The 15,903-nt window shown below is 39.5% G+C and overlaps 1 protein-coding gene across 1 annotated transcript in view; it reads right to left on the bottom strand.

Moving 5' to 3' along the window:
* Positions 1–14,164, bottom strand: part of OTOA (otoancorin) — a 61,929-nt gene extending 47,765 nt beyond the window's left edge. Inside the window, exons 1-12 of the mRNA XM_043494541.1 lie at positions 13,825–14,164; positions 12,043–12,128; positions 10,520–10,609; positions 10,137–10,165; positions 10,012–10,042; positions 9,892–9,919; positions 9,251–9,338; positions 6,354–6,485; positions 4,864–5,099; positions 4,535–4,638; positions 1,053–1,159; positions 401–540 (exon numbers count right to left, since the gene is read on the bottom strand). Coding sequence (XP_043350476.1) covers positions 401–540; positions 1,053–1,159; positions 4,535–4,638; positions 4,864–5,099; positions 6,354–6,485; positions 9,251–9,338; positions 9,892–9,919; positions 10,012–10,042; positions 10,137–10,165; positions 10,520–10,601 — 977 coding nt within the window. The 5' untranslated portion in view covers positions 10,602–10,609; positions 12,043–12,128; positions 13,825–14,164. The remainder of the gene's footprint in view (positions 1–400; positions 541–1,052; positions 1,160–4,534; positions 4,639–4,863; positions 5,100–6,353; positions 6,486–9,250; positions 9,339–9,891; positions 9,920–10,011; positions 10,043–10,136; positions 10,166–10,519; positions 10,610–12,042; positions 12,129–13,824) is intronic.
* Between the last annotated feature and the right edge of the window lie 1,739 nt (positions 14,165–15,903).

Genomic DNA, 15,903 nt, shown 5'->3' on the forward strand with positions numbered 1-15,903 from the left:
GCTACAGCTCACTTCATCGGATGAAGTGAGCTGTAGCTCACGAAAGCTTATGCTCTAATAAATTTGTTAGTCTCTAAGGTGCCACAAGTACTCTTTTTCTTTTTGCGAATACAAACTAACACGGCTGCTACTCTGAAACTAATAACATGCACACCTGTCCACAAGGAAGCTGGAGTAAGACCATCAGGTTATTTTAGAACTACCTTCAAAAATTCATTAGAGGGCAACAACTCTTGGTTATTACTAACCAGTGGCAGTTTTCAACCAGCAACCTAGAAGCAAAAGACTATGATGTTCTAACAATCCCATGCGGCATCCAGTCTCTCCATTCCCTTCGCTCCACTTTGCTCCAGAAAAGCATTTACAAAGACAGCTAAAAATTAAAGTAAGTCTTGCTTGCCTGTAGATAGTTGAAGTGTTTCTCAGATCAAATCCCGATGCGTTTATTCTTTCTAGAAAAGCTTGCGCGAGTTCTGGTGTGATGTCATACACTGTATCCAGCTGCTTTGTTGCATTATCATAGCTTATGAATAGTCTCATCTAATTAGTACAAATAAAAGCATATTATCAGGAATCTATACAAATTAAAGACATTAATATACATGTTTGATACTATATACAATCATCTGCCTCCATTCAGATTACACAGATGGCACAAAGAGCAATTTGGATAATACAAAGTTTAAGAAGGCAAAGACCAGTAGTTCTATATCACATCTAAATAATTTGCAATCTAATATGGGCCTGATCCTGCCTCATCTGAAGAGCTCCCGGTGCATCTCATGGAAGTTTTGATGCAGATAGATTGTGGGAAAGAGACAACGACAAGCATACGCATCTTATTAAGCACTTATGTTGTACATTTTTCAATTTTAAAAGAGGCAGTGGAGTGGTTCATTAACAAATGATCAACTGAACATTTGGATTTAGTTTGCAACTAAGTAATTTTAATACACATTAATCTTTCATTTTTAAGTTTGTGCCTGTGATCATTCTAGCTGTGCATCACATCATTGGATAACTGATACATTCAAACATATTTTTCTACTTACTTCATTCAGACTAATTTTCATAATTTCTTCTAATGGAAGATGGACCATATATCTTCCCAAAATCCATAGATTTTCTGCACTGATCCAAGGGGATGAATCATTTAACTCTGTTTTATACAAAAATACTCATTCAAATGTAAAGAATGTCATTGTGATTACACAAACATTATACTCTATACATCTTCATTGGTGGATAATCAAAGGATCTCTAAAAGTAGTGGTCCTGCTTTTAAAAAATGGACAATGTCAGATAGTTTAAATCCATAAATGGTGGAGAGGAGATGAGTTATAACCAACATTTTACAAATGCTAATAATAGAAGCGTATTCACTAATATTTTAAATGTCAATAAATCAGCTTTGTTTGCTTTTAAAACTTTCCGCTGGGGTTTGTGCACCCATCTATTGCAGCTTTGTGCTAATAATGAGAATCAGAAAGCAAAAATGACTCATCTGTCTGTACTGCCTAAACTGAACAAAATGGAAAAAGTAAAAAGCAGTCTGAAGTAGCAGTTCAGTTTTTCTGAAATTCAGTTTTAATAAGCAGATGTGTTATTTGGTAACATAGGTAAAGCACTTTATAGCTGTATATTATTAACCTGACAACCCTTTAAATGACTGATTATATGTTATGACTATACAGAACACTCTCATTGTTAACTGAACTGATATTAACCTCAAAGAAAGTAAAAAATATTTAGTACTGCCATAAATTAGGATAAAGGCTGAAGAAATACAATATTGTATTATAAGAAGAACAATCATTTGCATTAATATAGCACAATCCAAGGACCTCAAAATGTTTTACAAATAAACAATCACAACAGCCCTGGGAAATAATTATCCCCATTTAACAACTGGAAAAACTGAAGCACAGAGTAGCTAAGGCTTAAATTTTCTAAAAGTGGCTATGAATTTTGGGTGTCTCAATATTTGCATGCTCAGCTTGACATCTCTGGGGCCTGATCTGCAGAGATACTGATCACCCACAACTCTAGTTGATTTCTATTAATAGTCATGAATACACTTGAGGAAATTTTCAACATCTCTGAAAAATCAGGCCACAGATTTCTCAAACTGAGGCATCCAAAATTAGTGGGCATTTTTGAAAAAAAAAAAAACAGCTCTTAAGTGACTGCCTTATGATGGTTGATATGGTGAAAGAGTTCAGAATAGACTCCAAAATCCTTGTGTCCAGTCCCTTGCTTTCATCATTAAACCATACTATCTCCCATGACCAAGCACATTAAGAGACAGGAAGGGAGAGAGAGAAGAGGAAAGAGAGGGGGAAGGAATTTTCACAATGTTAAGATCCTGACTGCAGCGTTTAATAGAAGAGGAAACTTGATTTTGGCAACACTGGAGTTTAGGGTCCTTGGAACCTTTTTTTTGTTCTTTAAAAAGCAGGCAGAAAATATAAAACACATGAGCATCTGTTTTTGTAAAAGCCACCGCAGTTCTTCATCTTTTGAGAGGTTGGTATTTTTAATTGGAAAGAAATGAGAATTAGCTGAGTTACTTAGAACCAAATCTCTAGTCTAGAGAGATGTTTCTGAAACATTAAAACAACATGTCATCCCATGTTGATCCTATGACCTTGCCACAACTGGGCAGGAAGACATGCTATTATGAAATAGCTCTCTGCCATTCCACAGGCACAACAAATATACAAATGAGGAAATAACTGTAACAAAAACTAGCAAAAATGTTAGGAAGGCAGCCTACTACATAACACAGATATGCGGTATGTTTCAAGATTCTTGCATTGCTGAGTTGCAGTGGAAGGAGGGGATACTGCAGAGGGGTGTGAAAGCTCTGTGCTTCCCGTTGTCTTCATACTGTTCCTAATCCATAATGGTCATGGGAGCAAGCAAGAGACCATGACAACCAAGACCATTTGCCAATGCTAGAACTCTTAGCTGGAGCACTGTAACTTTCAGTTACTTCTTGGCTGTATATTCGCTTGTTAATTAAGGGAGGATGTGTCTGTACCTAATGCACAAATCTGGAAGTCAGAAGATCTAGACTCTTGACAACTCTGGCTCAGATTTGCTGTGGGCAAGTAATATACCTCCTTTTCTCAATCTGTAAAATGGTGCTAATCAGAGGTGAAAGTAAGCCAGTACAGTGTAAGAAAGAGGCTGCCGGTATGGGCTGGTACACAGCTGACGTTAAAGCGCTGCCACGGCAGTGCTATTAGCACTGTACTGGCAGGGCCACCAACCGGGGGGGGGCAGTTGCCCCGGGGCCCGGTGATTTAAAAGGGCCCAAGGCTCCTGGCAGCGGCCGGAGCCTTGGGCCCTTTAAATTTCTCCCAGCCACCACCACCGCTACCATGGCATCGGAGAGAGCCCTGAGCAGCGCAGAGCTCCTTCCGCCTGAGGCTCTGCCCCTTCTGGGGGCCCAGAGCCACCACCCCATCTTCCCCAGGAGTCCAGCCACCTTGCATACCAGTAAGTCCTTTAAGGTACTTTCACCCCTGGTGTTAATACCTACCTACTTCTCAGGGGTGTCCGAGGCTCATTCATTATCAGTATTTACAGATTACTCTGATATCTTTAGATTGCACAGGAGCTTGATCATACTCCACTGAAGTCACTGGGCATTTTGCCATTGATTTCAATGGGAAGAGGATCAAACCCTGGAAGAGCAAATTGCTACTATTACTCAGGTGACCAGACAGCAAATGTGAAAAATTGGGATGGGGGGGGGGGGGGAAGTAGGTAATAGGAGCCTATATAAGAAAAAGACCCAAAAATCAGGACGGTCCCTTTAAAATCGGGACATCTGGTCACCTGAACTATTACTACTAAAGGGCTGCTAACGGGGTTAATGAGGTGTAAGCACCTTCCCTGATGTCTTGTTGCTGTTACTTTGGTGCCCCCTAGTGGAATGTGTGCTGTACTGTTGGGCCCTGGAATAAGCACCTCATCCACAGGAGATAAACAGCTGCGAAAGGCATATAAAATTGGGAAGGAGGTACATTTATTTTACTTTGCTTTTAATTTTGTAATTTCTCTGAATAAGCCAGTGCCCCAATGGTAGAACCCTCATAGCCTCCTGTTGTGTTTAAAAACATGGTAGCTAACATTTTCAAAGATCACCTATTTTCCAAGTCTAAACAGGGTACCACAGTGAACTTCACCTCTGTGCAGAGAACCTGCACTAGGATAATACACCACTTAAATCCCATATAAGCCTTAGAAACAGGACCAAAGAGGCACACAGTCCTTGTGTATGGCCCTTTGCACAAGGATGGAGTTCACTTTTAAGAATAAGCATATTTTATAATTTTATCTGCAGTGCAGTTCTAGCAAAGGACATATGTTTATTGTATGCTGGAGATATGTACAGTATTTAAGAGGGCTGCCCTTAACACAGCACTATTCATAATGAGGAAAAAAGTTCACTAGGAAAGATGAACCCTTTCCTGGCCATGTTTCCAGAGAGATAAGCAAGTCCTCCTTTTAATGTTCAACATACCATTGATGATACAGGATTTTTGCAGAATCTGCTTCATCCAATCATACAGAGTTCTTTGTGCATTTGCTGTTGTCTTGTCATAGAGGTCCTTGAATACAGCTGATCTAAATGATAAAATGGCACATGCAAATTAACTGATAAGTGGAATTTTTTTTAATGGTATAGATTAGCAAACATGCTTTTATAGCATCAGAATGAATGAAAACTAAATAGAAATTGTATCTTGATGCCAGTATAGAGCCACCATATCAAATTCTTTTTTTAAAAAAAGTATATTTAATCAGAAGACGATAGAAATGATTGTTTTCATTGGGAAATAAATGGCTTACAAGTTTCTGAAAGTGTCTTGTGGAAGATCTTTAGGGAGGCTTCTAATGACATCAGGTTGGAGATAGCTCACCGACGACACTCGCAGAACTTGGCTTAGTATATCCACACATTCCATAGAGCTCAAAGCTGGAAAGCATTTCTCCAATGTAACAAGGAACAAGGTCCTATTTCCTCCTGGGCTTTGGAAAATTCTCTCCCTAATCCTGTCCAGATCAATAACAATATTTCCCAATTCCTGCAGGTATCCAAGAGTTAAGAGAATATATTTACTTTCATCATTAATTTAATATATTTTTAATTTGAGGCCTGAGAAAAAGAAGTGTTGACACAATATTCCACTATTTCGAAATAGAGCAGCAATAAAATACTGTGTCTGATTGCATTACTGGAGATTATTCTTTTCTCCTATGGGCCAAAAATCAGCTTGAATATCTCAAGCAAAGTGAAAAGCAGAAAAAGGCTACTAATGGCTGGAGATTACAGAGCATTCGCCTGGATACAAGGGAAAATGTGAAGATTTGTGGCAACCTGTGCATAAAGTATGTATGTATGTATGCATGCAGATAGATAATCACCTTCCCCCCACCCCCCGCCCCCCAGAAAGGACCTTTTCCACATGCCATATTTCTTGCAATGCCTACCCAAACATACGTCCTTCAGAAGACTGGACAAACACTTAAAAACATATTGATAGAGGGATGGACTAGAACTAATAGGTCACTTCCCAACTTAAATGTCTGTGGTTCAAAGACAGCACTTTCAGGATTGATGTTTCAGTGCTAGTTCTAGGGATGGTGATTTGGCATCGTGATCAGTCCTGGAGGTACCTGTGAACACCATGTGAGAAAATGCCATTTGCAGATCTGATTAGTATTATTTACATAGCTCCCAAAGTGTTCTAGGCACTTACCTGTGCACTCTGACAATGCGATCTGAATCGCAACCGTCTCAGTCTGAATAAAACAGATTCTACAATACACTGAAGTCTTGTATTATTTGGGCACTCATCACATGTCTCCAGGGGAGCATCCTCCATTTCTCCTGGTTTGCTCTCCCCCATGTTGTAGGCCTTTCCTCCCATCACGGAAGACCCTCTCTTCCCTATCCATAAACACCATGTAATGGCCCTAGTCCTGCAAAATTATACATGTGGGTGGACCACTAATGCCCATGTGAAACCCCACTGATTTCAACATGACTCTGTGTGGGCGTAAAGGTCTGATGCATGGATCAAATTACAGTATCAGGTCCTATATTGGTAGAAGAGAGTGCTCTGTCCCCTACATAATTGTTTAGTGCACTGTTCTCATATTCCCACACCCAATCAACAAGGAATGTAAAACACCACACCTGGGAATCTAATCCATGTCTGCTGTGTTACAGTGTGAAACATTCACAAAAACCCCCACAGTCTGGCCTTCTTTCCATTTCTATTTAAACATCAAAAGGCAGCTCTTACTTTTCACACAATGAGTGCACAGTGACTTACAAAACGGTTCTTTTTGCTCCTGAAGAGATATTTCACTGCAGTTTGAAACTGCTGATGATTAATCTGTTGAAAATCTGACAGCAGCTGTTTGGGCTGGTATAAAAGGTTCTCCAGGTAGTTTTTTATAGACATCTGCAGACAGGAGGGGAATAATAATATACATATACACACACCCACATCCCCTCCCTTAATCTTTTACTCCTGGAAACTATCTATTTAAATGCTCCAGGCTGAAAGGGTAGGAACTCACAAATTCTAATCCTGGCTCCGACAATGACTCCCTCTATGGCAGTGGGTAAGTCATTTTACATCTATGCCTCAGTTTCTCCATTTGTTAAAAAAAAAAAAAAAAAGGCAATAATAAATACTTATCTACTTTACAATGGGCTGCGATGATTAATCCCTTAAATCATTTTGAAGATTAAGAATACTGAGCACTATTAATAATAATAATGCAAAACCAAAAGAAACATGCAACCGGATGGGAGGGAAAGTACATGCCACGTCCTCAGTCAATGAGCCACATCACACCCCACTACTAGTGTACAAAGTCCTATCTGTTTTGGAACTCCGAGGGAACAGATAACATTAAGAGAAACCATTATAAGTATCAGAGTAGCAGCCGTGTTAGTCTGTATTCTCAAAAAGAAAAGGAGTACTTGTGGCACCTTAGAGACTAACAAATTTATTAGAGCATAAGCTTTCGTGAGCTACAGCTCACTTCATCGGATGCATTTGGTGGAAAAAACAGAGTAGAGATTTATATACACACATGTTCTCTGTGTGTGTGTATATAAATCTCTACTCTGTTTTTTCCACCAAATGCATCCGATGAAGTGAGCTGTAGCTCACGAAAGCTTATGCTCTAATAAATTTGTTAGTCTCTAAGGTGCCACAAGTACTCATTATAAGTATGATTAGCACTGGCATCTCACCTTTACTCTTCCCTGGACTGGAGTAAGAATTAATACTACACTGAATTCCAACAAGACTATTTCAAAACTAGTTTGAAGTTGTAATTTTTGTTGTTGTTTTCTTTGCTTAGGGTGGAAAAGGATCCGCATTTCAAACAAAATACATTTTACCATGCTTAGACTTCCTGGAGCAGAAGGTATTTGCAATCTCTAAGGCTGACTACACTGCTTGGAAGTGTTAATGAAGCTAATCAGTATAAATGGATTTTAAAATAATTAGAAACAGATGGGAGAAGCCTTCCTTATAAACAGAGCAATATGAGTGACATGATTATCTTTTCAGTTGCTAATGATATATTATGACTGAATATTACTAAAGCCACTTTTCCTGTACCTGTTATTGGAATACAGCTGGCTCTGTGTGCAATATAAATCCTTAAAATACTGTATCCTTCATACCCAATATGTACAAACTGCTTCACAGTTAGCCAATTGATTCACTAATAATTCCTAGAATAGATTCCTAAATATTTAATATCAGTATAATCAGCTGAAGGCCTAACTCCAGATACAACTTTAACCAGAACTTCATCTGATGTAAATCTATATAGCTCTATTGACATCAGCTCAGGATCTCTAAATGCTCCCTACACTGATGATTACCTTACGCATTAAATCCTTTTTGTAATTTTTATTTCTACTTTAATTCATATCCTTTTATTTCTACTTAAAATCAATAACCCTTATGCCTGTGACTATTCACAGTCATCTAAGACTACTTTAAACTTATATCATAGCGCTCCATGAAAGCCTAAAAAACTAAAATTAAAAGCAAAACCTTAATGTAAATCTCTATAGTTTTGGAAGAGCTATGATGATGAAATGGAGTCATGGGACACTGATTCATGTGCTTCTGAATGGCCATGGGCTTTTTGAGAAGGTTAAGAATGCAAATTGGACATTAGATGTTTTTTATTATACGGGGGGCCAAATTCAGATCTGGTGTAAAGGGTGCAGCTCCACTGATGCTGATGACGTTGCTCCAAGTCTGAACTTGGCCACCATCATTTGTAATGACTGTGGATAACGAATGGTGTGTACTTCTTGCACTACTTATGCTGCCACAAGAAGTTTTTTTTGTTTGTTTGTTTTTTTTAAACAAAACAGAGTTCAGTGAAGTCTTGAAAGGAGAGAGAGTTTTGTAGGAAATCTAGCGTCCCACATTCCTTAGAAGTAATGCAAAGCACAGCCAGGCCTGAAGTATGGGTAGGGAAATCATCTGTTTTATGGAGAAACATAGTGTGGCTAAGTTACTTGGCTAGCAGTTACCATACCAAACAGAAAAGGAGTACTTGTGGCACCTTAGAGACTAACAAATTTATTAGAGCATAAGCTTTCGTGAGCTACAGCTCACTTCATCGGATGCACGAAAGCTTATGCTCTAATAAATTTGTTAAGTTTCAGAGTAGCAGCCGTGTTAGTCTGTATTCGCAAAAAGAAAAGGAGTACTTGTGGCACCTTAGAGACTAACAAATTTATTAGAGCATAAGCTTTCGTGCATCCGATGAAGTGAGCTGTAGCTCACGAAAGCTTATGCTCTAATAAATTTGTTAGTCTCTAAGGTGCCACAAGTACTCCTTTTCTTTTTGCGAATACAGACTAACACGGCTGCTACTCTGAAACCTGTCATACCAAACAGCGCATGCAAGCCTACAGTGCAAACATTCAGGCCCTGCCTTGCTTCCGAAAGAGGAGCAAAAGGACCCTTTTCTTTATTATTTGTGTCTTAGTTCTTTGCAAACTTCTGAAGGCTATAAAGCAAAGTACTCTATCCTCAATTTAATACTGCCCTGCAGTATTATACGGACTTATTGGTCAACTCTATAATTTAACTCTACAACTTAGACAACAGACGCTAGTTTTCTTAATATTTTCTCCCTCTCTCTTTACTAAGAAAGTTTTGGCTCTTAAAAGGGTACTAACCTGTAAGCTGCTAATAGTAAATATAACATTCTGAGCATGGAAATATGCCATGATTTTTTTAGGCATATCTGTTGTCCATACATTAGTGCTACAGCAGGAAAAAAAAAAAAGGTAAAATACAGGTAAAATAATAAACTACTTTTGCTTACAAGAAAAAATAAATACGACAAACAAGCACTATTACTAATAAGACAGTGATGCAAGGATTTAGTTAATCTTTTTGCCAAAACAGATTTACACTTAAACCCATGATTACAGTGGAAAAAAATGAACAAAGATAACTATCAAAAAGTTTTTGAAATATAGTAATGTAGCATGTATTTATTCCCAGCCTTATTCCATGTATATTTCTGTTTTGGTATGAGAAATTGTTTTATACTTGTTAAGAGGAATTAACAATTTTAATTGTAGTTCTGAATCATAACAACTAGATGCACCTATTCAATGATTTGGTCGTTTAGAATTCTGTACACAGAGCCTGTAATAATGCAGGTCATAGAGCTAATAGTATATTTTCTGTACATAATACATTAATGTTAGTGAACACTAAATATATATCCTTTGATTACACTTTTTATCCATAATGTTCTATTTTAGTACATACACATATACAATCTACAGTACAGGATGTCATACATTACCCCTGAAAATGGAGTATATCAAGGAAAGCTAAACAAGAAAATAAAACAAAAAGAATTAATATGTTGCATGATATTTGAAAATGTTTTCAACACATAGGTAGGGACAGTTCTATACATTACCATGCAGATATTTTCCAGCTATTACTTCCTCCTAAAGGGCATAAACAACAAATACATGTAATAACACAAACATTTTTAGATTATATTACAGAATTTTGGAAGATGGATAAAATAAAAATACTAACCGCAGCTTTTTGTAATAATGGAGGCAAATCTGTAAGAGATTATCCAATTACCAAAATTTGATTCAACAGCCTTTTAAAATAAGAAAGTATAAACATAAAATAAATGCATCTTAAGTAAGCTAATTTAAAGAAAAGCTGCTTTGATCAAATGTACCTACAGCAGATGTATAGTGCTAATAAAAGTTGCTTAATGAAAGGTCATTGCTTTTAAACAAAACATTTATTTATTTATTTGGCCAAATTCTCAACTAGTATGACTCATGGAGTTATGCCAGCAGAGAAACAGATTCCATATTTCTCAATTGTACTTAATCTATTTTACTACATATAGCATTTTCAATACACAAAACACTCTCTCCTCCACACAAGATTTCTGATCTTACCTTTATCAGACTTCCGACCACTTGCAGTCCCTGCATGATTCATTAATATCAATAAGAAACATATCTTCAGATTTTTGGACATTTCTTCTACTGTTTATTAGAGTCAGAAGATATTTGGATTGCAAAAGAAAATAAAAAGACAATGTCAAAAGACAATATTTATCCTAAAGATTCAGCTATAAATTAAAGATGGATCTGCGATGCAAAATTCAGATTGAGATCATAACTTCTCTGAGATTCAGGAGTGTTTGGACCAAGGATTTTAGTTTAGACTTCTCTACAGTACAATAATAAAATAAATAATAATATCCCCCAAACTTGATGTGTGCATAGTCTGTCTTACTTCCCTTGTATTCGGCAATTCTTTTAATTTTACTCTCTGTGGTATACATTCTATACAATATTTCAGCTAAAGGATTAACCCAGTTTAGTAAAAAGTAAATATGCATCTTTCTTTGAAATTATGTAATATTTTTATTCTTTTTAAAGCTATGGAAAAGTAAAGAGAGGCATATTGATGTAATTAGGCTCCCAAATAAAAATGAGAATGTATCAGTCCTATAACACTTCCCTAGAACAATATGAGCAATAAAAGTGTGTAAAAAGAGCCTAAGCCTGTTGCTAGCATTAGAAAGTTGGACTGTCCTGATGGTTACTCCAATATCCCGACAGGATCTTCGTATTCACACACTCCCCCAGTATGGAAGCCCTTCACAGCACTTGCAGATCCCATTCCAGTGAGAGATGCTCCAGGCAAGGCACGGCACGGTGCACGGATCACAGGGAGACCATTGCTACAAGTATGAGGAGGCAGGTGCTTCCCTTTCCTCAGACATCCAATGCCATCAGTCTTCTAGCAGGAGGGTTAGCTTGCATCATAACTAGGGGAACATCTTAGCTACCACAGGGCTCTGCTTGACAAGTAAGTTAGGTAACAAGCTTCTGGAAATGGTGTCTATACAAATGGAAACATGCAACTTCACTGTCACAAACTGATTCTGAGCCTCTGGATAATGGTGATGATTTGTATTATGCTAGTGCCTAGGAGCCCTAGGCAGGGGCCAGGACCCCTTTAGGGGGAAGGGTGGGAACCCATTTATTCACCATCAGGTGGGATACACTGAGCAGAATGTACATACTTTGCTATGCTTACAATATCCCTAATGCACAGGGCTCCATGCCACAAAGATTATTGAAAGACCAAGTGGCTCAGGGGCCAGGTAATGGAAAATAGTCTTTCCCTGCTATAGCACTGGTTCCTAATGCAGCCAAGACTGATAGTGACCCAAAAATCATCCTATGTGAAATTGGTTTGCTGATCTAAGTCCAGTTCCCAAGGGACATTTATCCACATCACAACAATTAGCACCCTCATCAGCAATCTCAACACCAAGACCAAGGACTGAAAGGGAACAGTGACTGAACTATCCTCTCGCCTACACAGATAGTACCTCCAGATCAAAGTAGGAACATATTCATTGAGCAATGTGGAGAAGCTGTCACTGCCATAGCCCATGTCATACCTGTTCTCTAGAGAATCAGAGGATTTTCTTCTCCAGGACTCTCAATCTGGCACCTAGCCCAAGTACTAACTTGACCTTCCCAAAAGCTAAAGAAAAGAATGAATGAAAAACATAACTCTGTTTGAGATGTTAAATGGTGCCCTCTTGTATAAACTGAATCTTAAAATAAAGATCCATTTATTATTTTAAAAGTAATAATACAGATGACCATGCACACTGGACCATCTGGCACCTAACTTTGCAAGAGATCATTATGTGGGTTTGCCTGCCTTGTTTCTGGGTAGTGCTATAGGGTGACATTTTAGCTGCATGCACGTTCAATCACCCTGTCCATTTTTATTATAACAGAATTTGGACGCATTGTCTTTTCTTCTGCGTTAAATTCACTGTTGCAAATGGTATTCGGATTCTGAAATTAGATTTTTATCTCTTTACTAAATTGCATGCTTCTACATTTTCATTTCTTTACATAGTATGTGTGCAAAGATTTATAGTATTCTGTTTACCATAAGTTTCCAGTTGCCTTCTACAAATGCCTCTATTTATTAACTCTGTAACACGGATTATAAAATTAACAATGAACCAAACTTTTGGATGATGAAAGATTTTAAACATTTGGTTTTGAGATGCTGCAGTCTCATGAGTCCTGTTCATTCCGCACAGACTAAAAAGCTCTGTGCACTTCCCTTTCAGCTATTCCATTTGGAGTTCTACAGGGCACCTGTCTCATTTAAACATATCCAATTTCCCAGACAATGAACTTTCTTGTGTTAGTTTCTGCATTTACTCTATTAATTTGGCAGTAAGGGTTAGAATTACACTGCACAGTTTAACAAATCATTCCAGCACCTTTCTCAATCCTGATTTAGTCGTTCAAACTAACTTGATCTGATGTGTGTATGATTTTGTTTTAATTAAAGCATGTTCAATAAACCTATAAGGTGATGAAGTGTTTAGGAGGCTGAACTGAACTGGACAACTAACAGTTGTATGAGAAAACACTGGCATTAAATGGCCTTATTTAATGATAGTTTGTAGTGTTCTGCTAAACACTGAAACTATCAAACAAAAATCAGTCAAAAAGAGTTCATCTTAAATTGTAAGCAGTTTATTTTATGGCTATGCCATTCCCCCCCTTCCAAGGGATGGCATGCAAGAAAGCTGCAGAAAGTGTTTTGTCTTGAGATCTAGAATGTTTCCTTTTCATGATTTTGTTAGAGGACCTGCCATTGTCTTTATTTGCCTTTTTTATTCCAAATGGCAGTGTTTAGACTTTCCTGACTTTTTATCACTGTATTCTTTGACTCAGTGCCCTACTGAAGCCTAATGGCTTTGTGTTAGGTCAGTGTTACCTCAGATAGCTATTCTCAATACTCACAGGCATGATTACTGATACAGAAACACAATAACACCTTTCATCCAAATTCTCCAAACCAGTGGCTCTCAATCTTTCCAGACCAGTCCTTTAACACTTAAAAACTACTTGCTTCCAAAATCAGACATAAAAATACAAGCGTCACAGCACGTTAGTGAAAAATTGCTTACTTTCTCATTTTTACCATATAATTATAAACTAAATCAATTGGAATACAAATATTTCACTTACATTTCAGTGTACAGTATATAGAGCAGTATAAACAAGTCACTGTCAGTATGAAATTTTAGTTTGTACTGGCTTTGCTAGTGCTTTTTATGTAGCTTGTTGTAAAACTAGGCAAATATCTAGCTGTGCTGATGTACCCCCAGAAGATCTCCGCTGCAAGCCCCCAGTGGTCCACCTACCCCTGGTTGAGAATCACTCATCCAAACGGTTCAACAGACTTTGCAAACTATTACCAGCGGCAGCTACTATATAGAGGGATCCCTGCAGGACCCAGCCGGGAACACAGTGGCATTTAAACAGCGCATGGCAGCACCACCCAGCAGCGAAAGGATGAAACCGAAGAGACACCTTGCTTATCTGACTGATCTGAGAGGGGACGATTATTAATTATTATTAAGGACGGCAGAATACGGTTACCCGACTGGAATTAAGCCGGAACCCCAGCCTGAACACGACCGGAGACCGGTGCCCCAAATCTGGGCATGTTTCCATATGTGAAGACTCTCCCTCGCCCCGCAACGCGTCGCTACGAACTTTCCCCACCTCCCCCACCAGAGGGTCCCAGGAGCACCGGGTCGCCTTCGCCCGCCGAGGAACGTCCAACGGCCTGGCTTCCCTCCCGCGCTCAGGGCCCCAGTGCCAGCCCCGGCGGAGCGGCTCCCCTGGCGGGGGCGCCTAGGGAAGGAGCGCGGGGCGAGGGCGGGACGGCGGAGGAGGGTGGAGACAGGGGGCGGAGGGGGGGAAGGGGAACGGAGGGAGTTGGCGCCGCTGGGTCTCTCACAGGGGCTCCCCCCGCGGCAGCCTCCGCCGGCCCCTTGACCTGCTTCTGCCGCGGGCGGCGCCCTGGGCGCCCCGCGGGGAGGGCACGGAGGCGGGGCTCGCCCCAGGAGGGCGGCCTCCCGGAGATGGCGGGAGCCAGGGCGCTCTGCTGCAGCCTGGCGGGCCGGGGGCTGAGCCCTGCCCGGCTCGCTGTGTCCGTGACCCGCGCCGTTCCTCGGAGCGGGGGGGCCTCGGGCTACTCCCCGGCGGCTGGGCCGCTTTGTACCCGCGGCAGCGCCAGTTCCTGGCATGCAAAGCGGGGCCGGGGCGACCGTCTGTAAAATTGAGTCTAAAGCTTTGAAGGTTTGGGGCCCGAGGGCAGCGAGTTGCGCGAGAACGTAGCCCCTTAGCGCGTCGTGAACTTTTTTCCCATTCAACAGCTTCCCCCCCCCCTTCTTCTACCACGTTTTCATTTGCTCCCCCAGCCATTCAGTAAAAAACCCTTATTTTGAACACGAACCAAAAAGAAAGAGGTAGACAGAATGATAATCTATTGTACAGTGCCTTTTGTCCCGAAGGATCCCAAAGCAATTTAGAAGCAGAGTGCATCCCTGTTTGTTCATTACCCATTAAGGGCGACACTTTCACGTAACTAATATACACAAAAGAAGCTTGCTAGTTTTAACTTTACTAATATTCGCACCCTAAAATGTACCCAACCCCCTTTCCTCTGCCAAAATTTAAACAGCAGATGCTTTGCTAAAAGCTAAATGCTGTGTGGTGTAGATAGAGCCTGATAAAAGACTTCATCACTGTTACAGAACATTTGCAACTCCATGGAAAAAATTAATAGCCATTAAGGTTGTATAATGAAACCTTTCCAACGCAGAAGGTACAAAAGTGAAGGTAATGAACAGTTACATAAAGATTACAAAGGTGGGCTGAAATGTCTAGAAACTGCTTAAGATTCCCAATCGCTAATTGAGTTTGTTTAGACTTAAAAACCAACAACAAAAGACACTAGATAAGTCAGTACGGTAGAACCTCAGTGTAAGAGTTAGGAACTGAGCTGTTAACCACCCATCTCATTTGGAACGAAAGTACAAATCAGACAGCAGCAGAGAAAAGAAAAGAAAAGAAAAGAAAGAGGCAAATACAGTGTAGTACTGTGTTAAAGGTAAAGTAACAAAAAAGGGAAAGTTTAAAAAAAGATTTGACAAGGTAAGGAAACTATTTCTGTGCCTTTTTCATTTAAATTAAGATGGTTAACTGCAGCATTTTTTTTCTGCGTAATCAAGTTTCAAAGCTGTATTAAGTCAATGTTCATTTGTAATCTTTTGAAAGAACCACCATGACGTTTCATTCAGAGTTACAAACAACCTCCGTTCTCCAGGTGTTCCTAACTCTGAGGTTCTACTAGTTCTTTAGTTACTTGCTCATATCGGAGTTCTGAGCTCTGTGTTCTCTCACAAGATAGTTAGACACACCATTTGCAGCAG

This window comes from Dermochelys coriacea, chromosome 10 (assembly GCF_009764565.3).
Source record: "Dermochelys coriacea isolate rDerCor1 chromosome 10, rDerCor1.pri.v4, whole genome shotgun sequence".
NCBI classification, from domain to species: Eukaryota; Metazoa; Chordata; order Testudines; family Dermochelyidae; genus Dermochelys; species Dermochelys coriacea.